General features: G+C 47.3%; 1 protein-coding gene across 11 annotated transcripts in view; it reads left to right on the top strand.

The window, feature by feature from the left end:
* Positions 1-25,222, top strand: part of TNRC18 (trinucleotide repeat containing 18) — an 87,751-nt gene that overhangs the window by 45,904 nt on the left and 16,625 nt on the right. For 8 of the 11 annotated variants that reach the window (XM_039490861.1, XM_039490859.1, XM_039490860.1 and 5 more), the window contains 12 exons: positions 1,011-1,113; positions 1,877-2,082; positions 2,412-2,558; positions 3,869-4,053; positions 5,047-5,470; positions 6,021-6,971; positions 7,657-7,832; positions 9,187-9,323; positions 9,681-9,809; positions 11,902-12,079; positions 13,089-13,452; positions 17,624-17,896. In XM_039490861.1, the coding sequence (XP_039346795.1) occupies positions 1,011-1,113; positions 1,877-2,082; positions 2,412-2,558; positions 3,869-4,053; positions 5,047-5,470; positions 6,021-6,971; positions 7,657-7,832; positions 9,187-9,323; positions 9,681-9,809; positions 11,902-12,079; positions 13,089-13,452; positions 17,624-17,896 (3,273 nt within the window). The remainder of the gene's footprint in view (positions 1-1,010; positions 1,114-1,876; positions 2,083-2,411; positions 2,559-3,868; positions 4,054-5,046; positions 5,471-6,020; positions 6,972-7,656; positions 7,833-9,186; positions 9,324-9,680; positions 9,810-11,901; positions 12,080-13,088; positions 13,453-17,623; positions 17,897-25,222) is intronic. The other 3 variants (XM_039490855.1, XM_039490854.1, XM_039490858.1) reach the window with 2 other exon arrangements.

The following is a 25,222-nucleotide window of genomic DNA, read 5'->3' as shown; positions in this document are numbered from 1 at the left end:
TGGCGGGAGCAATCTGTGTGCCGTTAGGGCAGCACACGTGTTTCTGCGGTGGCGGCAATTCAGTGGCAGCGTCTATGTCCAGCTGTCTGGCGGCGGCGGCGGCGCAGCTTCTGTCTTCAGCCGCCACAGAAACGCGCGAGCCGCTCTAACGGCACATGGACTGTCCCCACCTTCCGCAGCAGCAGTTCGGCGCACTGCTTGGGGCGGCAAAAACAGTAGAGCCGGCCCTGGTCTGGGCAGAGTCCCTTTCATGTCACTTGGATTCTGTGCAGAGACGAGAGCTCTATGCTAACAGATCAAGGCTGTTGCTTCTCTGATGCCTATTGCTTTTCTGGAGTATCTGTGTCCTAGCTCTCTCCCCCAGCCCACGGTGTTGGGCACAGAATGCTTTTATTAGAGTGGGTGCGTGCATAAGGTCATAGATTTATAGACTGTAAGGCCAAAGCGGACCATTAGGATCATCTGGTGTGAACGCCTGTTCAGGACAGGCCAAAGAACCTGACCCCAGGATGGCGGCTGTAGTTCACACAGATGTTGTGGGCTTTGTGCAGATCGTATAGAATGAAATGCAGTCTGGACTTTGTCTTTAAGAATCAGTTCTTCTCGGACTTACCTCCCTTCTCGTTTACCTTGGCAGACGATTATAGCGGGAGAGCGCAGGGGACAAACTTCACTAAATTCAATTGCTTGAAAGTACATATTTCAAACCACACAGGCCTGGGACGGGAATAGTGTGAGAAAATCATCCCTAAGCCCCAGACACCCCATTTAGATAGTGTATCTTGATCGTGTTTCTGATCAACAGATACATTTAAGTCCCGGCTCCCAGTCCCATCACTCTAGCTGATTTTATGAACTACTTGGGGGCTTAGAGCTGCAACCCTTTGGAGATACTAGATGGGGACAGTAGCCCGTGAAACACAGGTGCGGAGGGGAGAGTACTTGGCACGTCTCAGACCGGAAGAGAGCTGCTTGTCTTTTGTGTTAACTGCTGATGGTTTGTGTCTTAGGGCATGGCCGCTCAGATGAGGACTGTGGGGATGACCGCACCCGCCAGAGGGACAGTCACTTCCTGGCAGGGCGTTTGGAGCGAGATCAGGAGAAGCTACTCAGGTGAGGTTCTGTGTTTTGCTCCTTCAAGTATGAACTAGGCCGTCTTGTGGAGCACATGGGCTTGGGGATGCACCTAGCGAATTGTGCTTGAGTGCCTGGCCATGTACTCTCTTGAGTGAAGTCACAGATTTAACCAGCAATGTGGCAGGTACCCACGTTTGAGCGGAGTCAGCACTTCTGGTGCAGCTCCCCCCTGGTTCAGCAGGGAGCATTGGACTTTAAGACCCCAAGGACAAAGACCAGGCCTTGAGAAGGCTGGGAATTGGGAGTGTGGAGGGGGGACTTAGAGTGCATCCAAACCTGCAGGCATTGGGTGTGTGTCCAGAGCTGCCCGAATCTGCACACACAACGATCCTTTCAAACTGCCCCGCAAGGACTGAAACTCCACCAGACCTTGGTGCAAACCCATAGCTGCTGCAAATGAGAGGCAAGGTGGAGAGAGACAGCTCTGGGTTGACAGAGGAACAGGACCAGCGCAGGGAATGCAGGCTGAGCCTGCTATTAACCATCCTCTTTATTCTAAGGGACCCCTGAGCACTGTATGTGTCCTACTGGTCTCTCTTTGCATCTCTCATCCATTCTTTGAAGACTGATTCTTGGGGGTTCCAGTAATCTCCAGATCCGCTCTCCTCCTCCTTCCCCAGTGCTCTGGTTCATCGCTAATTGACATTCCTGGTGCTTCTCAGTCTCTTCCTTTAGCCACACAATATGCCCAGCACGAAGATTGACTCTAACTCTTCTGTTTTTACCCCCCAATGACCAGAGAAAGCAAGGAGCTGGCAGATTTTGCCCGGCTGCATCCCTCCAGCTGTGCCACAAACGGTTTGAACTCCAACCTCATGGTGACAGGGGGGCCAACCCTGACTGGCTCAGGGCGCTGGTCTGCCGACCCGGCTTCACATTTGGCAGCTCACCCGTGGCTACCCAGGACAGGCAGCCCTTCCATGTGGCTAGCTGGCCATCCCTATGGTGAGTCTTTCTGGGAGAGGGAGGGTTGTGTGAAGCTCTTGATTTACCCTTAAGAATAAGAGGAACAGGGTTGCTGTGACTGACCATGGTGATTAGTGGCACCGCCCTGATTTCAAGAGGGATGTTTTTTGAAAAGACCCCTCTGAAAATAACCTGCAGTATCGAGTGCACCTGTAGGTGCTATACATCTGAATCCCTGTGGGCAGCTGGATATTCCAATGTCCCTCCTCTCTCCCTGTCCCCTCATTTGACGATATCCGGTGCATGAATGTCTACAGGAGCCCTCGTTAATTGTCTAACCTAAGTTTTGATGATGATTCTCCTTCTAGGACTAGGCCACCCATCCTTGCATCAAGGCATGACTCCAGGCTTCCCCCCTAGCATGGGGGGTGCTATCCCTTCTGCCTACCAGTTTGCCAGAGATCCTCAGTCCGGGCAGCTAGTTGTGATCCCCAGTGAGCACCTGCCACACTTCGGTAAGCACACAAAGAGGATGATTCAGGGGTCCTGTCTTGAAGGATAATAACCCAAAGCTCAAGGGACAGAACAAGGGATGTGGTCTATCCATGGTAACAGACCATGAGTGTACACGTCCAGTATCTAGTAAGAGATACTGGAGTTTAGAACCTTCACTCAAGGCTCAAGTGGTAGATGTCTGTCCAGAAGGTGCTCCCTGGCACCTCCCCATAGTAAGTTTTTCAAGAATAACATTCTAGGGCAAGATATGTGTTTTTGTTGAGGCAGGGGCGCTGGTGGTGAAGCTGCGCGGCACTGGTACATTGATGGGCAGTGTGGAGGTAGTTCTCCGGCTATTAATTCTTTGGACAGCTTTGTGCAAGCCTTGTAGACCATCTTCTTTCCCAGCTTGACAGTCTCCTGTCACTCAGTTCTGAAAATGGTCCATTCTGTGGCCCAGCAGGATGGGCTCTGCAGGCTGTTGGATATCTGTGGACCATAGAATAATAGAAATGTAGGGCTGAAAGGGACCTCAAGAGGTCATCTAGTCCAGCCCTCTGCACTGAGGCTGGATCAAGTATACCTAGACCATCCCTGACAGGTGTTTGTCCAACCTGCTCTTAAAAACTTCCAGTGATGATGGGAATTCCACAAGCTCCCTTGATAATAACTTGGGAACTGGGAAAAATACCTGTCCCAGAAGCTGCTGCAGAGCCTGGGGAAAGATTTGCCACCAGTGCTGCGTCTGGCAGTGTTCTGTAGAGGCTGTAGCCAGGTTGGGATTCAGCTGTCTGCTTGTTAAATTATTTCAGCAGTTGCAAATATGTTACACCAGTTCTTCAACTGCAACACCGGCTTCCTTATCATCTCTTGTAAAGCCCTGTGAGGCTTGGGGCCTGGCTGTCTGTGAGACTATAGTGGAGGTCAGCTGGGGGCATTCAAGCTAACAGTTGCTAGATTTAAATGCAAGTGTGATGGCGCCATGCAGCCTTCAAGAGTAGGAGGCTCAACTATGGAACTTCCTTTGCTCCACAGGTCTGACCCAGACTAGGTTTGCTGGCCTTTCCGGCAGGGCCAAGACCGTCTTGTTGGGTATTGCCTAGATGTGGTGGGGTGCAGGGGAGTGTGTGTGAGGGGAGAATTAAAGAGGGGGAGTTACTTGCACTTCTGTGTGCGCTATTAAATTAATCACCATGCAATCTGGGAAGGGAGCACAACATAAATCTACAGCGAATATTAAACCCACCTCTATCGCTGCTCCATGCACTCAGGTTCTGTCCGTTTTAACAGCATGGTTGTGATTGCCTTTGTGTCTTCCCTTGTTCCCTAGCTGAACTGATGGACCGGACGCCCCCTCTCTGGCCTGCGATGTACCCGCCTACAAGAAGCACCCTCCAGCATGCTCACCAGCTCCAGCTGCTGTCTCATCAGCAACTGCTCCGGCAGCACGAGTTGTACATCCTGCAGCAGCAAGCTGCCCATGCCATGGAGCTCCAGAGGAATGCGCAGCTGGTGGTATGTTCTAAGGGCTGTGGCAAGCAGGGGGGACTCCCCTGTTTTAAAGTGGATCAACCTCTATGTTCTTGGGAGAGCAAACATCAGCGACCTGCCTGCTTTGTGTGTGTGTGTCCCCCCAGCATTCAGAGGAAGAGATCTCCTTAGTAATTCCCAGTCCCTAAGGAAACCTCAAGTTCTGGGGGCATTTGGTATGTTCTAAAGAGCCAAGTTCAGCTTTTGAACACCCCTGAAGGTGGAGGTGTTTGGATGCAGGGTTTTGGGTTGGGGCCATGTAAGCCAGGGAGTCAGCTCACCAGCCAGTACTGCTTCCAGCAGCAACAGAAGTTCAGATTGTCATCTTACAAAATGTGCCAGTGTTGACTGTGCTCTAAACAAGCCTTTCATAGACTGAATAGTTCCTTCCTGAGACCCAGGACCAGTATTGCCAACCCCAAGTGTTCAAAAATCACGAGTCAGGCCCCAGAAGTCATAAGATTGGCTTATAAGTCATGAGATTTTTATAAAAAATATGCTTGGGGGCTTTTTTTTAGTTTCCTCCTTGTTTTTGAACTTTTACGGTGCATGTTTTCCAAATTAAGACTTTTTAACGATAGAAACTTCCTTTTTGTTTTTAAATGAAAGCTCAGATTCTCACATATTTGTGTCACTCCAGGTGCTTTAAGAAAAACTTGTCACAAGGTTCATGATAAAAATCATAAGAGCTGGCAACACAGACCTTCTGCCTGGCCTCTCCTAAAAACCTCTTCCTGTTAAAGCATTTACCTCTGGTCCCTGCAAGTATCTCCTGCCAAACCTTCCACCTGCCTTTTGCAAAGAACCATTCCCAGGTCCTGTTCCTGCATCTCCATCTCTGATTGTACAGGCTCCCTTTTATAGGAAATACTGCTTTTGGTCTTGTTTAGTCTTGTAGGACCTTTTTGCTTTGTAGATTCTAACTTAATACCCTAAGAAACATCCTCTCCTGACACCCGTCTCTGTTTTTTGCAACAGGAGAGGTTAAAAGTGAATGAGCAGCGAGCAGACATGGAAGAGAAGGTTGCTAAACGGAACCTGGACAATGCGAAATCAGGCCTTTCCTCGTCCACGTCAGGGCTGCTGCACCGAAAGCCACCTGTTCTGTCTCCTAGCGCCTCCACTTCCTACAGCAAGGCCGTGAGTCCACCTCCCCTGTCTCCCAGGGCCTCGCCTGTATCTGTGCTCAAAGCTGAGGTTATCAAAAAGATGGAGGAACCACCTACGCAGCCGGCCTACTCTTATCCTGCTACCCCAAGCTCCCACCCTTCCAGCCCACCCCCTGCCTCTCCGCCCCCTGCCCCTGCCATCCCTCCAAAAGAAGAGGTACCTGAGAACGTGGAGAAGAAAGACTTGGAACTGGAAAAAGAGGCTCCCAGTCCTTTCCAGGCTTTGTTCCCAGGTAAGAGAGGCCTGCTTTGGAAGCGCTCCCTTCTGTTTGTGCCTGGCTCGCTTTCTTTCCTCCTCTCCTTGGCTCTTTCCTGCCTCAAACCCTTCCCAAGAGAAGACCAGGTAGGGCCTTTTTAAAGGAAGGGCTAATGTGAAAGGACCAATCAGCACTTTGACAAGTGTGGTGCTAGGACTGATGTGTGACACGGCACTGTGGCGAAGCCTGGAGCCGTGGTCCTGTATCTTGTGTTCTTGTCTTTCCTTGGGAGGGGTTAGTTCTTCAAGGTTGCAGTCTATTGGGGGAACAGTAGGGAGGAGCCCAGCATGGACGGAGTGAAGGCTGAAGTCTCCTCTTGCCCCAGGAGTGGGTTGGGTGAATCTTTTGGTCTTGCATCCTGGGTGGAGGGTGACATCTTGGGCAGAAGGAAAGTTCAACAAGCAGCAGCCACTGAGAAGGGATAGGGGTTGGCAAGGGTGAAGTTGAGTAATCGAGAACCTGCCCCGGGGGATAAGCCCCATTGGCACCAGTCACTGTGTATCGTATTCCTTTGGGTCTCTTGCAGAGATTCCACCAGGATATCCATTCCAGTCCCTTCCTGCCTCCTTCGGACGACATTATCCCTACCTCCTTCAGCCCACCGCAGCCTCTGACGCGGATGGCCTGGCTCCTGATGTCCCACTGCCTGCAGAAGGGTCTGAGCACATGGAGCTTTCTCCAGAGGTCAAGCCCATCCGCCTGTCTCCATCCAAAATGCTAGAGCCTATTCAGGCTACGGCAGAAGAGGAGTCCTTGGAAGACCGGGTGAAAACGGAAGTAGAACTGGACGAAAGCCAGGGAGCTCTCTGCGAGCAGGACATAGAGGCTCTGAACGTGGCCGCCTCCAGTGCTGTCCCAGGACAGAATGTGAACAGTTGCAACCTCCTGTTGCACCAGGGTGAAGCTCTGAGAGCTTTGGAGCAGGAGCAAGAGGCCCTCCAGAACTGTCAACAAGCGTACCAGGTTGCAGCCTGCCCTGCAGAAACGGAGGCTGCGGCTGAAGCTGGGAGCGGGGTGGAAACCTGTTCTGTGCATATGGACTACAATGACTCAGTACCACACCCGGATAGTGAGCAGCCTGGGCTGGACCTGGCACCCCAGAGAGAGGAGCCTTCTCTAGCCATGGAACTGCAGAGCAGCGACTTGCCCCAGGGGGGAGAGTTTCCTAGCCTGCCTTCGGATGAGGGGCGGCAGGGGTCGGAGATCTCCTCGTACGCAGATGAGGCGATATCCTGTCAAATCCCAGCTCTGGACATCAAGCCAGACGACCCACTGGCCGGCATGAACGCCTTAGTGGCTGCCACAGAGCTGCCTCAGGCTTGTTCCTTGTTGACAACTGGCAATGGCATAACGCAAGCCCAGGTAAACCTGGAGGTGTCGCCCGGCCTGTCCCTGGAGCACTCCTTTCTGCAGGGGATCACCCTGCTGAGTGAAATAGCAGAGCTGGAACTGGAGAAGAGGAAGCAGGAAATTCAAAGTGAGTTTGGAAAGTGCGATTTGTCTCCTATCCATGCAGAGGCTGGGGACCTGGGTCTGCCAGAGCAGCTAGTGCTGCCTCCATACACAGAATCTCCTCTGGGTAGGCGTGTGATGTATATCTGTCCTCAGCCTTAACTGTGGTGTCATGGCCAGCATCTCCACAGTGCTCCTGGCATGAGCTTCCTTTATTGTTGATGCTCTAGACTGAGTTGGGAATCCTGCTCCAAGAGGCTCAGATGTGGGTGGTGTCTGCACTGTTCTTCCCTGTATCTGCACAGGTTACAATATGGAGACTACATGGTATAAAAGTGAAGGTGCACTTCACCCATATGCTCTCGGTGCTGCCAGATTAGCATCCTATTGGCAGCAATGGATTCTGCAGCCATTCAGTCTTCTGCATAATGGGCTCGTACAGCTCAGAATGACTCTCGTTGCAGAGAGATTCCAGTGGACCTTGAGGGGATCTTGCCTCCAGTAGCTTCCTGGGAGAGGGGAAACTGAAGGATACTCCTTTCTGAGTATCCTGCAAGTGAGTTGTAACAGGCTAGATCTCAGGGGTAGGTCAGGGTGGCAGTGAGACAGCTGAAGTGCTAAGGCAGAGAAGAGGTTGTTGGTCTCTTTGATGCCTATGGGAGATGTGCACTTGCCCTCGCTGAATGCTAAATCCTGAACTTTCTCCTAAGCAGGTCCAGAGAGCTGCCTGGTCCGACCGACGCTGGAGAGCTTGCTAGCTGCCAGCACCCATGTGCTAATGGAGGTTCTGTCAGCCCCCTTTATGGAGAGTCTGAAAACCATCCGGCTGCCTCGAGAATTGAATCCCAACAAAAAGTACAGCTGGATGCAAAAAAAAGATGAACCGGTAAGTAGCTCTCCTGCTGAGCTTGACAGGACATTGTGAACCTACCTAAATGTTCCTCCTCTCGCCACTCGTCATTCACGTAATGTTGTATTTCCCTATTGACGTTCTCCTTCTCAGTCTGGCAAACCTAGACCTTCCCCCCAACCCTCCTGTGTTTGTAGCTGAGCAAAAGTCAATGTGGCGTGATTTAATTTCATTCCTTGTTTGTGTGTCAGCATCATTGATCTCAGCAGGGAGGGACGCAGCTTTAGAGACAGTATTTGTAATACAGAGCCAGCAGGAGAAGCTCTTATGCTATTTCTTTGGCTGTGGGGACAAACAAAGATGGTGGCAGGCTTCCCCTCCCTGGAGATGGAGTTGCAGATTCTTTAGCACCCAGAAGGTTAGGGTTAGAGGCAGAACGCCCAAGGGCATTTCCCCAGCAAATGGTAGCTACATGCTTTAAGGTTGGTTGTGTTTTGAGCCGTATTTAAATCTGACATAGAGGAGAAAGAGTTCATTGGTTTATCCAGCCCTCTGGCCTTCTCACTTAATAATTAAAAAAAAAATTGTGGCACCAATGACAGCCTCTATGTCTCCTAGTAGAACAGGAGCCTGAAATCTCCGGCACTAAGTGAGAAATTGCTGAATGTGTCTGAACCTCTGCACTCGTACCTGACCTGCAAATCCCACCCTAGCTGAGAGGCTTTGGCCTTAGGGTCACTTTCCTGAAGTCGCTCGTTCATTTGCCCTGAAACATTTAATATTATTACATTAAGCCACCAAAAAAACCCAACTGGTTTGGAATGACTCTAGAGTTGTGCCCTGGAGCGGAGGAAGCCACCCCACTTCCAGGCCCTACACTACAACCAGCACCTTTCCAACCAAGGAGGATGGGGAAGTGGCTCAGTTTCGATCCTGTCTATTCTGCCCCTTTATCAGCTGGGAGGGACTCGCTGCTCAGCAGTGGTGACCCCTTGCTCCCAGGGGCTGGCCAAACTGCCTCTGCAGGGCTTGCAGCTCCTACTCGCCTGGAGAGTAGGAATTTCACCAGGGTCTCCATGTGATAGTACAGAGCACTGCTGCGAAGCAGCCTGGCCAGCCAGATAGCTTGTTAAAGCTCCTTCCCTCGAAGGTTAGTATGCAACCTCCGTTTGACATATGACTCTCCTGCCAGTGATAAAATGAGGTAGATCCCTTCCCTTCTGCAGGTAATATGCCACTAGCTGTCTAAATGGTTGTACCAGTGGGACATCTTGTCCCTTGCTGAGCCGTTGGATTGGGAAGCAATAACACACCCGTTCTAGTCTTGTGGCTGGCATCTGAATCCCTTCGTCCCCTTACCACCTCTGCCTGTCTCGCCTTCCCACCCTAGATGTATTCCATCAAGTCTGCCATTGAGAACATGGATGCTATGGAGCTGGACTACAGGATGAGGCTGGCAGAGCTGCAGCGGCGCTACAAGGAAAAGCAGAGGGAGCTGGTAAAGCTGCAGCGGCGCAGAGACTCTGAGTAAGTCACACAGAGCTTTTTTTTTTTTTTTGGCTGGGCAACTTCTCTGCCTCCGGGTCCAGGAGAACATTCTCTTTCCCCCACCTCCCCTCCAATGATGCATCTGCCAAAGCTTTGCAAAGCGCTCCTAGGCTAGTAAAAAGGCAACCCGACCGCCGATGAATGCAGCTGGGCATGGTTGGAGTCTCGGGTACTGGTGGTCGGTGGGCGACCCTGTTAGGGAACCTTGGATTTCACGGCTCAGCTTAGCAGTTTGGTGCCAGACAACGGTTCTGGGTTGGCTTTTGGTGGTGTAATGGATTTCGTTTTATTTTGCTGTTGCCTCGGCTAACAGTCAAGCGTGTGGTTTTTTTAAAGGGAAAAGCATGACGAGAAAAGTAGAAGCTTGACAAGAAGAGGCCCTGGAAGGCCCAGGAAGAGGAAGCATGGATCAAGCGCTCTGTTACCCCCTAAGGAGAGAGGGAAGAGTGACAGCAAGAGCGGAAAGTAAGGCTGGAACGCGGGGAAGATGGGAATGTCAGGGTTGTTGCACCACGTCCGACCCGGGGACGGCGTTTCGGACGCAGCGGGGGGTCCCTGCGTGGTGTCGTGCTGGCAGGGCGCGTCTATGGCAGCAGGGTCACTGTGTGGCGTTGTGGTAGAAGTGTGTATCTAGCCCCCTGTGGCGGCGTGCGCCTGTCGCTGTAGCAGGAGGGCTGGCCCGGCGTCACGTTGGTAGTGTGTGTCTGGTGCCTCTCGGGGAGGAGACGCCTGATGGCGCAGAGCGAGCAGGCGATGGAAGGGTTCTGTGGAACGCTGAGCCAGGTGAAGAGTGGGGCAGGCGGACAGTGAGAGGAGCTGCCCGAGGCAGGGGCTGTGTCTTTGTATGCGTTCTGTACAGTGACTAACTAGCACCTGTGGCCATCCAGGCGCCACTGCAATCCAATGAATGTCAATCTATAGTGACGCAAATGATTTTCACGAATCTGAATGACTTCTGTTCTGCGGCATTTGCTTCCTGGGGCTTTTCTCCTGGGCTTCTGCTGTCTTCCTTGGCCCCTAGTCGGTGGGAAATGGTTTGGCCTGGGTGCTCTCTTTCCTGGTGTCAGAATCACCCTCTCCTGTGGTGCCCACTCTTTGCAAGCCCAACAGGTTTATTTGGACACCTTGCGCAAAGCCCCATTGACCATATGTCTCTGCCCCACCTGTTGTCGCTGGTTGAGTCTCTCACAGTGGTGGCTCGGCATGAGCTGGCTTCCCGAGCTCTGCATTGTCTTGAGAAGGTATTTTCAAAGGCACAAAGGGCTGTTAGGTGCCTAACTCCCATCGACTTTCACGTGCCTTTGAAAATCTGCCTCCTTAGTATTTTGCTTCTGGGCTTTGATGGTTGGAAAGGCTTGGGATGTCCACAGGTGTCTGGAATTTTCTTGTGCGTGCATTTCCATTGGGGCCAGTTGTCATGGGAACTGTGTGGAAGCCTTGCCGTGGAAGCTAAGCCATGCATGCAACTGGCTTCAGCTAGCCTGATCCTGGAAAGTGGTGTTGGTTTGGTTTTGGGTTGGGGTTAGCAGGGGAAGTGAGGTCGGGGGAAAAGCTGCTGTTTACTACTTCTGGGAAATGAGGGTGCTCTGCGGCATCAGTGATTTCACAGACATGGCAGCCATGAGCTGGATCAGCAGGCTTAGTAGGAAGGAGGCAGGTTTTTTTGCCTCTAAATCTTTAGGTGATAATTGGCAATGATAGGGAACTACAGACAGCGTGCAGGGTAGTTTCATGAAGGCTTGTCAGTGACTCTTTAACCATTTACTCACCTCTCCATCTCCATTCATCAGCTAACTGCTGAAACCAGATGGGGAGCAATGAGACCTGTCCTTCTTGTCTCACCTACTCTTTCCCCTCTCCTTCCCGCCCAGAGCTTGGAAAGAGATTGAAGAATCAAACTGCCAGTTACTTTTAGAGAGGGACAGTCTAGGAAAAGTGGATGAACGATTCTGTATACTAGTTAGTCTCTCTGCCTGAGATGTTCCCTCCCACCCCTTTTAAGTTAGTTTTTATCTCTGCTTTGCTGTCTACTCCTTGCTAAAATGTTCATCTCCCACGTGCTCAAGAGCCAGCATCTCAGTCTGGATGCAGCCAGTACACCACCTTTCAAGTCCGGTGAAATGGGAGTCTCCTTAGATCTACAGAATCTTAAAAATTAGAGGTGGGAAAAGACCAAATGGTTGTCTCATCCATTCTTCCCCTCCTGGTCCTAACCAGAGCAGATGATTCTCTGCAGCTTTTTTCCAGCGCATTATCCAGCCCAGTGAGTGGGTTCCACCACTTCACAGGCATACGGATCTCAGACTTGTGCTGATATTCCAGAGAATGCAAAGGGAGCTCACTGACACGTCTGTTAAACAGTCAATGGGACGGATTCTCAGCTGGTGTAGGTTGATGTAGCTCCATTGAAGCCAGTGGATTTACCCAAGCTGAGGATATAGCCCCAGGTGACCCATGAGTGCCTTTAATGGGGGAGTGGACCACACTTCAATGTTTGCTAGTGGTGTGCAAGGAGGGAAGGGCAATCTCAGTGACCAATCCTTTGCCTGGCTTGCAGACTGAGCAAGTCCTTGCTGCTGTCCGAGGACTCTGAGACTGGCGAGGGGATGAAGAAGAGGCACAAAGGGGCTCTCCCTGAGGAGGACGAGGATGCAGACAGCAGTGGTGGGAAAATGAAAGGGAGGAACCAGAGCTGGGATGAACATGATGCAGCAGCAGCGAGCTTTTCAAATGAGGTCAGTACTCTTGTGGGGTGTGGGGGGGGGAGCTGTGCTCTAAAGGAAGAGGCAGCATGGTCTCATGGATGGAGCATTGGCTTGGAATTCTGGAGACTTGTGGGGGTCTGTTCCTAGCTCTGCTCCTGCCTTGTTGTGTGATATTGGGGATATCACTTCACCTCCCTGAGCCATCATTTCCCCTCCCACCCTTGGCCTGTCTTGCCTGTGTAGATTGGATGCTCTTCGTGGCACAGGCCATCTCAGACTATGTGTATGTGGACCTAGCAAAAGGCGTCCCCAATCTCAACTGAAGCTTGTAGGTGCTCCTGTCTAAATAATATGAGTATGCACCATTGTCAAGAGGTTCTTTGTGTTCCTGTTGGAGCGATGTGTTCGTCAAGGCCGAATGCAAAGTCCATTACACCTAATCAGTATAATATCGCTGCCTACACAGTTACTTTAATTAGTGCTGCTATTAATTGATTAAATTAAAAATCTTTTGAAGTAGCAAGGCAATACAAACATGGTTAAAATATAACAGCATTGCCAGCTCTCACAATTGCATCACGAGTCTCATGATATTTGGTGTTTTTCTTAAAGCCCCCGATCCTGGAGTCATGTGATTACCCAAGACTCTCAGCTGTCATTTTAAAAAATAAGTAAGATTTTGGCCATCATGCCTGTTGAATAAAGCTTGGATACGTGCCCTGAGTGTACCTTGATGGTTCAAAATTCAGATTTTGGTATGCCTGGTACTAGGTACCACAGGGCAAAGCATACTTTCTGTACCCCCCCTGTGTGTGGCACATTCCCATGGAAATGCCCTTGGAACGTCAACCCTAAGGAGACTGTGCGGAGGGAGAAGGAGACAGCGGAGGCCACATCCGGCTACGACAACAAAGGGGTTAAGTCATCCCTTTGTAGGCCTTGTTGTTTTGGAGTGCCCAATGAACTGAAGTCAGGTTCATCAAGAGAGTCAAGGCTCGGGGGTATTCATATGTGGCCATTCTCTCTCCCTCCTCTGCAGCTGAAGATCAAGAAGAAGAAGGTGGCATCAGATCAGGAGCAGCTGGCAAGCAAGCTTGACAAGGCCCTGTCTCTCACCAAACAGGACAAGCTCAAATCCCCCTTCAAGTTTGCAGACTGTTCTGGAGGGAAACAGAAAACTAGTGGAGGCGGCAGCAGATATATGTCTCCCCACGAGCACCTGCCAGGCAAGGATGAGAAGAGAAACCTGGCCAAGAGCCTGAGCCTGGCGCTGAAAAGTGTCAAGGAAGGTAAAAACAAAATGGCCACCAAAATGAAGAAAATGGAGGTGGGGTTAAAGGTCAAAGGTCAGCTGAAGGTTTCCCATTCACCAGCAATATCGGAAGTTAGCAGCTACTCCTATAGTAAGTAACCTCTGGTTTCCCTCTGTTGTGAATGGTTCTTGGGCTTTGTGGGAGCTTTTAGCCTTTAAGTGACAGCATCTCAGGTAGATTGGAGATGGATCTAATTTTTCTTTCCCGTGAAAAAGTCACCTCCTCCTTAGCTGACTGTGTAGCTGATGGGGCAGACTCTTGGTGCTTGTTTGGAGTGAGTTTGCATCGGGGTGGGGAGGATGAGGTGTCGTTCGTTCCAAAGGCAGTGAACACTGAGAGCATATTGCACGTCTCGTGCTGGCTGTTCTGCCTATATTGGGTTCTGCTGACTTTATAAAGCAGGGAAATACACCGTTTGCATCTGGAGCTGTGGACTGTCTAAGTCCTGAATGTTCCTCTCCCTTTGGGCTACACCTGCCACATATCCCTGCTTTCTTTGCTGTTATGTGCTCTCCATCCATCTGCAAGACCGGTCTTCAGGGTTTCTGCTCCAGGGGTTGACTAGTAGTTGACTTATCACCTTGTTTTTAGGGGGTTATGTAGGGTTGACTGTAGGTATATGCTAAGGAGGCAGCTGTCAGGTAACGTATATAAGATGGTGCTGGGATAGCACTGAGAATACTATAGTCATTAACAAGCTTGTCCCTTCTGGCCACTTGGTCCCTGGTCTCCTCTAAACACACTTCTGTGTTCCTGCCTAGCTGTCTGCCCCGGGCATCATCAGGTCTCATTTGTAGCCCAGAATCTATTATGTTGTCTGCAGCAACTCCTTTTTGAAGCAGTGCTGCAGCTGATGCAAAAGATTCTGGCTTTGGGAAGGAAGTTTCCTCATGCATATAACTAAGAGGAGCTAGGGACACCCTTTGCAAAACAAAAGGCCACAGACTGAAGATGGGGTGGGGTTGGGTTGGTGGGAGAAAGGGAACAATGAGTGAGAAAACTGCTCGGAGGAGGCGGGCAGCACTAGTTAATTGCCTAGGGAATAAATACACCTACGGCTAGTCCTGTGCATATGTGAACAACGTTCTATGCTCATGCCAAATGTTACTGCCCAAAGGGGACAGGGTGCTGTCAGCTATGAGGGTGGAACCAGCCTAGCCACCAGACTCTCATAAATCCTCCCCTTTCAGGTCATTCCCTGGCAAGGACTTCACTGTCTTGCTGCTGGTCTTAATTGTCTGGCGGCTGTCCACTTTTATGTTGGATAAAAGCAAAAGTAGTCATCACGGGGCTAGAGAAAAGGGGAGGTGGGGAGAGTGTCTGGGAAAGTAACAGGCTCTCAATTTCCTTTGCTTGCTACCTGGTGCCATTGGAAGAGGGGAAAAGATCAGGAGCGGCGCCAGGGTTTCTGGCGCCCTAGGCAGAATTCGGGGAGCTGGCATTTTGTGCGCTCCCCACAGGGTGCGCGGGAGCTTCCGGTTCCACTCCCATCGTGCCGCCGAAGAAGGACCCTCCTCCGAAATGCCGCAGGCGACAGCCGCAGTCATTGAGCTGCTCAATTGCCTGCCGCTGTTTTCCGCGGCACGTCGGCAGACGATCCTTCTTCGGCGGCGCGATGGGAGCGGAACCGGAAGTTCCCGTGCGCCCCGTGGGGAGCGCACAAAATGCCGCCTCCCGAATCCTGGCGCCCTAAGCGACCGCCTAGGGTCGCCTAATGGAAGCGCCGGCCCTGGAAAAGATGTTACCAAAAATAAGAAAAGCTAGGGCGGGACACTGTCTCTAATGGCTCAGACAGAAGTCTGGGTGGGATGTGGGGCAGAAGCCTCCTAGGTTTGGGGGACTTCTTAGGGAGCTGGTCAAAATCATGTGTGCTTAATTTTTTAAGGTTTGAAAGTAAATTTATTTTACTGTTATGCAGGTACCAAAGTCCTGTGTTAAAACCCTTGTAGGGTTGAATGTGCATGACAGATGTATATCCCGGTACACCAGTAGCTAGAGATCCCACTAATGGAGAAGGAGATTCTAATAGTTCTCTAATGAAATAAGCATGTTAAATAAAATTGGCCATTGAAGTGGCAAAGTAAAGGGGTAGCGGCTATATAGCCTCTAGAAGGCAATGCCTCTTACAGCCTCCTGCTGACAATGATGCACTATCCACTGAGCTGCTTGTTTTCCCTGGACTATGTTACTGAGCCAGGAATATCCCAGTGGTTCCCCTGAATTAGGCATAATGAGTTGATGGAAGTAGGAGCATGGGCAGATGGCATTGTTATGTCTGGGGAGTTTGGCTCTTGGCCTGGAGAGGTGAGGCAGATAGTCTGCTCTAGTTGCACCAGTGCTGGGTACCGAACTTCCCATGGAATTATAAACCAGCACTCCAGGGAAGCATTTGCCTGTATCTCCTCCTGTCTGCCAAACTTTCATTGCACACAGACTCACATGACAGTGCATGTCAATTCGTGTCTTTTCTAAATTGGTGTGGGGAACACGGTGATTAATTAAGCACCCACTGAGTGAAATGGTTCCACATTCAGTGGCTATATTCAGGGCATAGAATTCTTCTGCTGCAGTGACACAGAAGCCCCATATTCAGGGAAAGAGTGTGATTTCTCTCCCCCCACCTTAACAAGGGACTTGCACACCAGATTTTTGCACTTCGGTATGACACAGATTTGAAGGCAGGATGAGTGTACATAGGTGTCTTTTGCTGTGTGTCAGAGACTGGCCTATAACCAAGGAGGTTGGTAGGTTTCTTATCTCAGAGAAGGATAAATGGTAATGGTGCCAGACCCTTCCATATCCTGCTCCAACCTCCTGATTTTTACCTATAGTCTTAAAAAGACTCAAGACCCCTAGACATTCCCCACACCCTAAAATGAAGAATGATGCATGAGGAGGACTGTGAGTGGAAAACAGATGCTGATTCTAACCAGTTGGAACTGTCCCCACTATAGCGTTCATTACACTTTGGAATTAATGGTGCATTCATGAGTAGGGATGTAACGGTTCAAATCCACTTTTATTGGCTCCATTGGGTACCAAATACTTTGTTGCTCCACTCATCAGATACTGTGTGGAAATATTGGACAACATCTCGGCATTAGGTGCCCATGGGAAAATGTCAGCTGTGTAAAACATAGTAATCCAGCCAAAGTAGAGTTTATCGCGGAGACTGAGGAAGAACTCCAGAAGCGCCGCTCCCTTTGGTGTCACTCCAACATAGCTCACAATGGAGGCCTCGCTCCAAGTATTGCACCATGCAGTTTGAACAATGACTGATCAATCAATCCACCAATCAGCAGATGTGGTGCATGCTATCCCTATTGTTTGCTGGTTCGCTATGTCAAAATACCTGCATGGGTTCTGGATTCATGTACAAATAAGGATCGGGGCTAGATATATTCATCACCCTGTAGTACAGACTACTGCATCCTGTCTGACTCTTGGCACCAGTCAGTTTTGAATGGATGTATGCACTGGAGATTTTTTTGTTGCTTTTACAAAAATCAAACTGGATTTTTACATTGGTGGGGAGTTCCAGGAGCAGTTTGGGGGACGAATATCTGTGGTTCTCTTGCAGATTTCTTTGCTAAGGAATAGGGATGCCATAGTAAGAGTGTCAGCAGCAAAATACCACTAACGAATCCCTTTGTGATTTAAGAAGGTTCCCCTCCCGCAACTTCCAACATTATGCAGTTGGGCATTGGCATTTGTCAAAGCCAAATGCTTTAAGAAGATTGGAGCTTTTCAGAACCCCCTTTGCCCAGCACACAATGAGTCTGCTGTACAGCATACTCTTAATTGGATGAAATTTTGAGAAAAGGCTAGCTCTCACAAATGTAATGAGTTTTTTCCATTCGTAGATTAAATCTAAAACAGCTCAAGACTTCTAGCTTAAAATAAGGAAAGACCTATAAAGTTTGTCCTGGACAGAGAGTGCTGACTTCTGAAAGGTCTGTGTAGAGGCCTGGTTAAATTATTATTATTATTATTATTTTATGTCGGTTCATGCATACCAAAGCACAAAGTAATGATGGCTTAGGACTGCAATAGGCAGTTAGAATCGAGGTGCATCAAGAGAGCCATTAGGGGAAGCTTGCACAGCATTGGCTTCACACAGCATCTGATCCACTCTGGCAAGCGTTTTCAGTCTCTCGTTTTCATGGGCACTGAACTGTCACAATTTAAGACAATTAAAAAAAAAAAAAGCCACAAGAAAGTGAATTGACTTAATGTTATTTAAAAACTACTTTGACTGCAGATACGGACTCAGAAGATGATGATGAATCCCTGAAGGACGAGTGGCCTTTGCAGTCTCCATCTGGCTCCAAAGCGAGGCCACCTAGTCTCTACAGCATAGGGGCCAAAAAGAGCAGCAAGCAAGGTGGAGGTCTCAAGCCAGCCAAGAGGGGCATGCCTACCACTAGAACTCTGAAATCTAAACAGGCCGCAAGCAGCAAGCAGCAGTTTTGCTTGCTGCTTCGGGAGACTGGATCTTCATTCAGTGACTCTTCGGAGGACTCATTCGATCAAGGTTACTAGATTATAACAAACACAAAACAAAAACAACACTTACCTTCCATGTTTGCAGAGTGAATGAGAGAGTGAGAGAGTGTATGCGTGTATGTGTGTGTGAGAGAGAGATGGCAACATTGAGGTTCGCCATCTTTGATGGTCAAAGTAGGGACGGCCATCTTTGTCCTTGGCAGCGTAGGCTGCTTTATCACTATCATTTATTTTTTATTTTTTTTATACTTGTATCATTGTGATATTATTATTGGCTGGCTCTTTTAGAGCTTTTATATCGACTGGATTTTAGGCTCCACCTTTCCCCAGCTCTCCTCTTACCCTTCCTCCCTTCCGTTCCCCCCCCTCTTTTCCTTGCTGCTGCTGCCGCCACCATGATATTATTTTTTAAAAATTTTTATATTATTTTTATTGGCCTGGGCCTCGTAGAGGTTTGGAAGGAGCAGTTTGGTTTGGTTTATAATGGGATTCTGTTGTGTGGGTGTGTGACGTGATGTTTGTACTGCGATTTGGTATACCAAGCTTTATTAAACATATCGAGTTCATTTTTAACTAAACCTGTGTACCTTGTCTCTCTTGCTGTGTCTCTTATTAGGCGATTTAGAATGCCGCTTCCACTTCATCCCGCTCTGCCTACCCCTTCCCCCACTCCCACCGAGTAGAACTGGAATTAACATAGTCTTGGGCGCGCTCTATTATTCAAATATCCCTGATTTCATTGGCATTTGCTACATTTTCCAGGATGAAACAAACATATCTTGTTCTCTCCCCCACCACCGCCCCGCTTTTAATTTCATTTATAGTTTGCATAGGTTGTTCATTCTATTTTTTTCCTAATAGAATCTTTTGAGGCAGACACTACAATATTAATAATTTATTTATTGATATTATTTACCTTTCTGCTTCAAAAGGGTGGCTTAGTGTATGGTCTACAATATTTAAAACTCAAAGATTTTTTTTCCCTTCTATTTAAAAAATATATATTTACACACACACACACACACACAGAGCACATTTTTAGGGAAAAAAATCTTTATGGGTTATAAATTTTTCAGATCCTGTACTTTAACCCACAAATGCTCAAGTATGTGGAAATTAATGCACTGAATTTGATTCCTCTGGGGGAAAGTTCTCTTCCCCACCCCCAACTCCAAAATATTTGGCTTATTGTTTGCCTGCCATTAGCTCTTAAGTGGAAAAAGAGGTCCCGCAAAACTTTTCCTCAAGAGACACAAGGTGGTTTCTCTTTTAGAACACACAGTCATTTTAATGAGCCCTGGAATTTTGAAGCTCAACTCCAAGAAGAAGATAGCTCATCTGTACCGTTAAGTAAGGGAAATATAGCTGTAAATTTGAACATAGTGTAGCAAAATCCTTGTAGCTGTTAGTTTGTGTCAGAGAGCTGCTGATTGTTAGCGTTTTGTTTGGGTTTTTTAAGCTTTTGATCTGATTATCCTAACCTCTCCTCTCTTCTCTCCCCTAGACCCACCTTCCCAACAAAAACAAGTTATTCATTTTTAAGAATCAGAACACAACGTAAAAGCTAGAGAACATTAATTCAGTTCTGAAATGAGCTTGCTGATGCATTTAACAAAAAGAAAACCCATAAGAAAGAACGAATGTTTCAGAGAAGAGACGTTTTATTTCTTAGAGAACCTGAAATGATCCAGTGTTGGTGGATTGCCTTTAAGGGCACGGGCTCTGTGTTTTCCCTGAAGAATCGGATTTAGCTTCCATTCAATTTTACGTCCTTTCCTTCCCCCACCCGCTTCTTTTTGTTAATTTTTTTAATTTTTTTTTGCTGCTGCTGCTGCTGTTGGAAATTTTGAGGATATCAATCCCTTTTAGACTCCACGTTCTTGAGGTTTATCTACCCAACTTGTTTCAGAAAAAGTAGATAGATAACTTGTCCAGAAACTTAAGAACCCAAACTGGCTGTTGGAATATTTCAAGCAATTTATCTGTTTAAAATGTTTAAGATCCCGATTTCAGAGAGGGCAGGGAAATCTGGAATAAGGGTGGGGAGGAAATGCATTTAATAACAAAAAAAAAATCATTCTCTGGTGTCATTTAGTGGTGGGGAGACAAAATGTAAAATATTGGGGAGGGGAGGGGAAGTTTGGTGGGGCAGGGTGGAGGGGTTGATTTTGGGTTTCCTGCAAATGAATCTTTTCTCTGAAGCATTTCTTTAAGGGATATTTGGGTAATAGGGTTTCTAATGGCTTTCCCTGATACTAAAACGATTAATAACCTCAGCTTTTCTGGAAGTGCTCGCTTTCTTCTTGCAGCTGCTTGGCCAATCCCTTCACCCCTGACCCCTATCCATGATGCTTTGAATGTCTGTATCGGTCTCTTGCATTTGCTCTCACGCTGCACTAAAGAAGCAAAGTGATTGGCTGGGAGTAGGGCAGACACTGCTCAGCGAGGGGTCACTAACCATGAACCTGAACCTTGACCATTGTTATGTAGGTAGGCAAAATACCTTTTCTTTACGTCATCTGTAAACCTGAGACATTTCGCTGTTAACCCCATTAATAATAACACGTAGACGTTTGTATTTTCTGGGTTATTTTAATTTGAAGATGAACAATGTCCACTTTGATTTCTCTGTTATGAAGAATCTTGCAAGGAAGCTTTGCGTGAATGTGTATGTTTGCTGAGGACTCCAGAAAAGCCTTACAGTTGTAAAACTTCCTTATGGGCAATCTCCTTCTCCCAAGCAAAGGGAAGGTCTAAAGAAGCAGAGTGTACCCAATATAGGAACCTATACCACTTCCTGTAATGGTACTGCCCTTGTCTTAAAGAAATTCCTGGGGTCATAATCTAGAACCCACTGATGCATTACCAAAACAAATTATACCAATTCCTTAGGATCAACTTCAGAGGTAGGTGATTAAATCCCATTGGTTTATTATGGGGTAAACTTCTCCAGCTGAGAGGGAAGAATAGGGAAAAAAGGGAGGATTTAAAAAAAAAAAAAAAAGAAAATCATAGAGGGTGGGGAAATGTGGGTCTTTGGTTCTGGAAAGTTCACAGTATTATCGTCTTGATGGCTTGCAAGGTTTTACCTGGTTGTAGAAAGTTGACCACAGAAAGCCATGGTTTTTCTTTAGCCTTTCCCTCCCCACCGGGGGGGCATTCTTTTTTCTTGGAGAGTAAACAGTGTCACTGTATTCTGATGTGAGCAAATCTGACATTGTGAGAAAATCATCATTCGGTAACAACCATGTAAGAACTTTGCAAACTGTCAAGATGGTAACACGGTGAACTTTCCAGCACCAAAGACCCCCATTTCCCCATCCTCTATGATTTTTGTTTTCCTTATAAAAAGATCATCTCTCTTTTTTCCTATTCTTCCCTTTCAGCTGGAGAAGTTTTTACCTCATAATAAACCAGTAGGATTTAATCACCTACCTCTGAAGTTGACCCTAAGGAACTGGATAATGTTTTTGGTGATTCAAATTATTTCTGGAGTCAGCAGCAGAACACTTGGGGGGAGGAAAAAATCTTAAAAGAATGGGAGATTGTGTTTGACAAACTATGTGCAATCTTATGAGGGAAAATTTTAAAAATAATGTCCAGAACAGGACAGTTCAATCCAATCTGAATGTGAAGGACCCAACAGCTGTCTAAAGTCTGCCTGCACTTAGCCTGCTTTGTACGCTGTAGGCCTGCTCGGCGTTATGACAAAAACATGCTATTTTTTTCAGTGTGAAATGAATTGTTGTGTAGTTTTACTCCCCTTTCTCCTCTGCCCATCCTCTCTACCCTCTTCCAAATCTATCCTGTTACATCAATCTCTGCAAACTAAATAACTTAACCAATTTCTGTCCATCATTAACAAAACCTATTCACTTACTGCTCTCCTAACAACAAGAAGCCAGGCTAATATAAATAATAAATAAATAGTAACAAAACCCCATGCTAGCTCAGTCATTTTGAAAGACTAAAGAACAAAGAGAGTTTTCAATTATTCTCTTTTAAAATAAAATAAAATAAAAAAAAATGTGGGGACCCAGGTTGAAATTTTGTCGGTAAAGTATTTGGTGGCTCTAGTTTATTTGCTGTTGATAACATGTACACATAAATTTGTGTGTGTGTATGTGTGCATATATATATAATGTGTGTGTGTGTGTGTGTGTATATATGTATACTTAAAAATTGTAGGTAAAGAGTTTTGGTTTTGGGTACATGCTTTTCTTTCCTTTGCAAAGTATTGGTTGGTTAATGATGTTTGAGAAAAAGTATAATGTTTTGAAAATGTTTTTTTTTTTTCTATCTTTGACCAGAGAGAATTTTTCCCCAAAATGTTTTAAGGCCCTGATCTTGCAACAACTTATGTACTTGCTTTACTTTAAGTAGTCCCATTAAGTTCAACGGGAACACTTACACACTTCATGCGTGAGAGCAACAGAGCCTAAATGTGCAAGCTACATTAATTTGGCTGCTGTGGGCCACCATAGCAGCATGTATACCCAGGTGACATGCTCAGTATTTAATCGTAAAGTAACCTTTGTTTTTAGCTTTGAAGTGTTTGAGTTCTGAGAGTAGTTAAAAATACTTTTAATTCTTTCTTGTCCACGGAAAAAGTGAGGGGTGAGGGAGTGTGCAGGTTGTGAGAGAGGGATGGATATGTAGCAAAGAAATAAATTGTATGAGTGGTGGGAGTAGGGGAAAGCGATGTTGGTGAAGGCTGTGAACATTTTAAAACATATTTTCTGTTCTGAAGATTGAGTCTCTGGGGGTTAAATATGGGTGATCTTTTAAAATGCGTTGGGTACATATCTGCCATAGTCTTTACACTGTATGACAAAATATATTTGAAGTAGATTAAAATAACTGCCAGGTCTATTGTTATATCCTGTATTTTCAGTAGCAGGGATAATGATCAGTTTCGTCATGGCTTTTAAATCTGTTTTACTTTAGTGCATTTGAAATACTGTAGGTGTTTGAGACATTTCATGGACTAGCATATGCTAAATGAATTGCTGGGCTTGCTGAAAGAGGAGCTTAAGCGTTAAATGAAAGGCGTTCCCCTAGCCCAGCAGAACGACTAGTTTCTTTTTATGATTTCATGCTGGTGATGGGCATTCTCCCTCCGCTCCTCATCAACCAGATCTGTACAGCAGAACCTGGTGGATTCATCCTAGCTTATTCCTCCTGCTAGATTCTGTTAGTTTGGGTGCAGCTGGTTGACTTCCTGTTTTAAATGTGGAGGCTTCACTAGAATGATAGTCTGATGGCTGCCATCTCGGCCAACTCACTGGAGATTGAAGTGGGGATCTGCAGATTTAAAAGAATGAGCTGCTACAGCTTGAGCGAGAGCTCTCAAGCTGTGTTCCAGATTCATAAGGTGTACCAGATTCATATCCACCACAGATCAGGCAGAACGGGCACCTGTGAGGCACACTTGCCAGTGGCTAGCTGTTGTTGGGCATTTCTTGTCCAGTGCTGAAATATTCTCCACCACTCCCGCCAGGAAGAGTTGTCAGAGCCAAGACTCTGAAACTGATAGCGTGAATGACTTCATCATAACCACTTGGCAAATAAGTGTGTAAACAGACCAGGTGCAGCCGCAATAACCAAGCTACTGTGCAGTGTCCACCTGGAAATGGGTTATGGATCAGACAGGACAGACTCTTGGGAATATATTGAAAGATTTCTCCATTTTTCCCAATCTCTTGGGCTAGTACCTCGTCACTGGTTCAATGCTGTAGATTTAGAGGTGAGGTCAGGAGACTACTTTTCATCAGTTTCTGCTTGTGAATTATCTAACGTTAAACCTTTGAGGGAAATCCTATATCTTTGTCCCTCCCAGGGGTTGTGTAAGCGGGAAAAAGACGGTAGGCAGGCTATGAAATGAAGCAGGGACAAACACTAGTCTCCCTGATTTAAGGAAATCCAACAGACGGGGGGCATCAGCATTGCAGCCATTTTAACAGAAATCTCCCCATCGCATGGGCCTAAAGCACTAGACAGTTGGTGATGTGACTCTGTACAACAGCAAGGGCAAAGCTCCACTATGGGAGTTTCTGTGGTAGATGGGCCATTGGCCAATGTACTGAACAGTGTGTAGTGTGGAGGGGGTGGAGGAAGGGGCATCTCTAGTTGACATATCTTTGATCTCTGCTTTTCTTTTATCGCCCATGAAAATATCATGGGACCTGCAGGCTGGCATTTAGTCTGTGGGAACTTTTGCAAGGAGGGCAGGTCTCAGTTGATGAAGAGGAGTTGAGATTGCTGGTCAGTGTCAGGATTCATGACTGTGTCCTTCTGCACCATATTAATGGGAGTGTCTCTAATGCAAGTCAACTTGCTGGCTCTCTTTATGCGGGTAACTTTTGTCTCCCTGATCTGGATGCATTTTAATTTAAACGTTGAACTGCAGAGGAATAGAAGTAGTGCCCCTTTCTGCTTGTTTCTGAGTAAGAAATAAAACTAGGACGTGTTCTTATTTCACCCCCCCTCCTCCCCAAATTTTTTTTGGTCTTTACTTTGCGTGGTGTTTTAATGACAGAAATATCAGGTCCGGATTTCTCTGTTTTTGCTGAAGGACTGTAGAACTAGTGGGATTTTGACACCCCAAGAAACAAGACTGAGCAACTGAAAGGGGGAAGGAATTTTTAGTGATCTAAAATTCTTTGGTTTGTTAGTAGCCATTTAACTCTAACTCCTAACACATACTCTCTTTGTGAAAAATTCATCGGGCACATTCCACTGGTGAGTGACGGGATTCCAGTAAAAACAGGGAAGGCAAAACTGTTTTCTGGATTCCTGTTGTTTGTAAGGTTAAAAAGCAAGTCGAGGGGGAGGGGGAAATAGCCTTTTGTTTTTTTGGGGCGGGGGAGTGTGGGGAGGAGGGGGACATTGAGACCATTTTTGTTTATATCATAGAGGGCACAAGTGGAAGGGAAAATGTTTTCCTGTTCAGTTCATCTTTGAAAGGGGATTCTGGTTTGATTTCTAGGTTGGTAGTCTTTCAGAATGCAAAGACCTTAGCCTATAGGGAACTGAGAGCTAGACATTGATAGTGCAAATAACATTCCTACTACAGAAGGAAATTGGGCATTCTTGAGGATCCCAGTTCATGTCTCCTTTTGAACTAGAGCTCTTAAATAGGTTTGCCAGGTCCATTTTGTTGCAATTAACTATACAGAGAGATTCCTTTCTAACCAGTACCTACTGAATCACACCTTCAGTAACTAATCACCCTCAAGCTGCTTTACTGACTAACTAGCAAGGATGTGCTACAGGGAAGAGAGTGATGCACGCTTCTGAGTGTGCAAGCCTCCCCTAATTCCCCCCCCAACACACACCCCATCGAGAAAAAGAT

The sequence above is a fragment of the Mauremys reevesii genome, linkage group 10 (genome assembly GCF_016161935.1).
Source record: "Mauremys reevesii isolate NIE-2019 linkage group 10, ASM1616193v1, whole genome shotgun sequence".
In the NCBI taxonomy this organism is placed as follows: Eukaryota; Metazoa; Chordata; order Testudines; family Geoemydidae; genus Mauremys; species Mauremys reevesii.
Note: the sequence above shows the minus strand (reverse complement) of the source record. Positions and strands in the feature narration are given on the sequence as shown.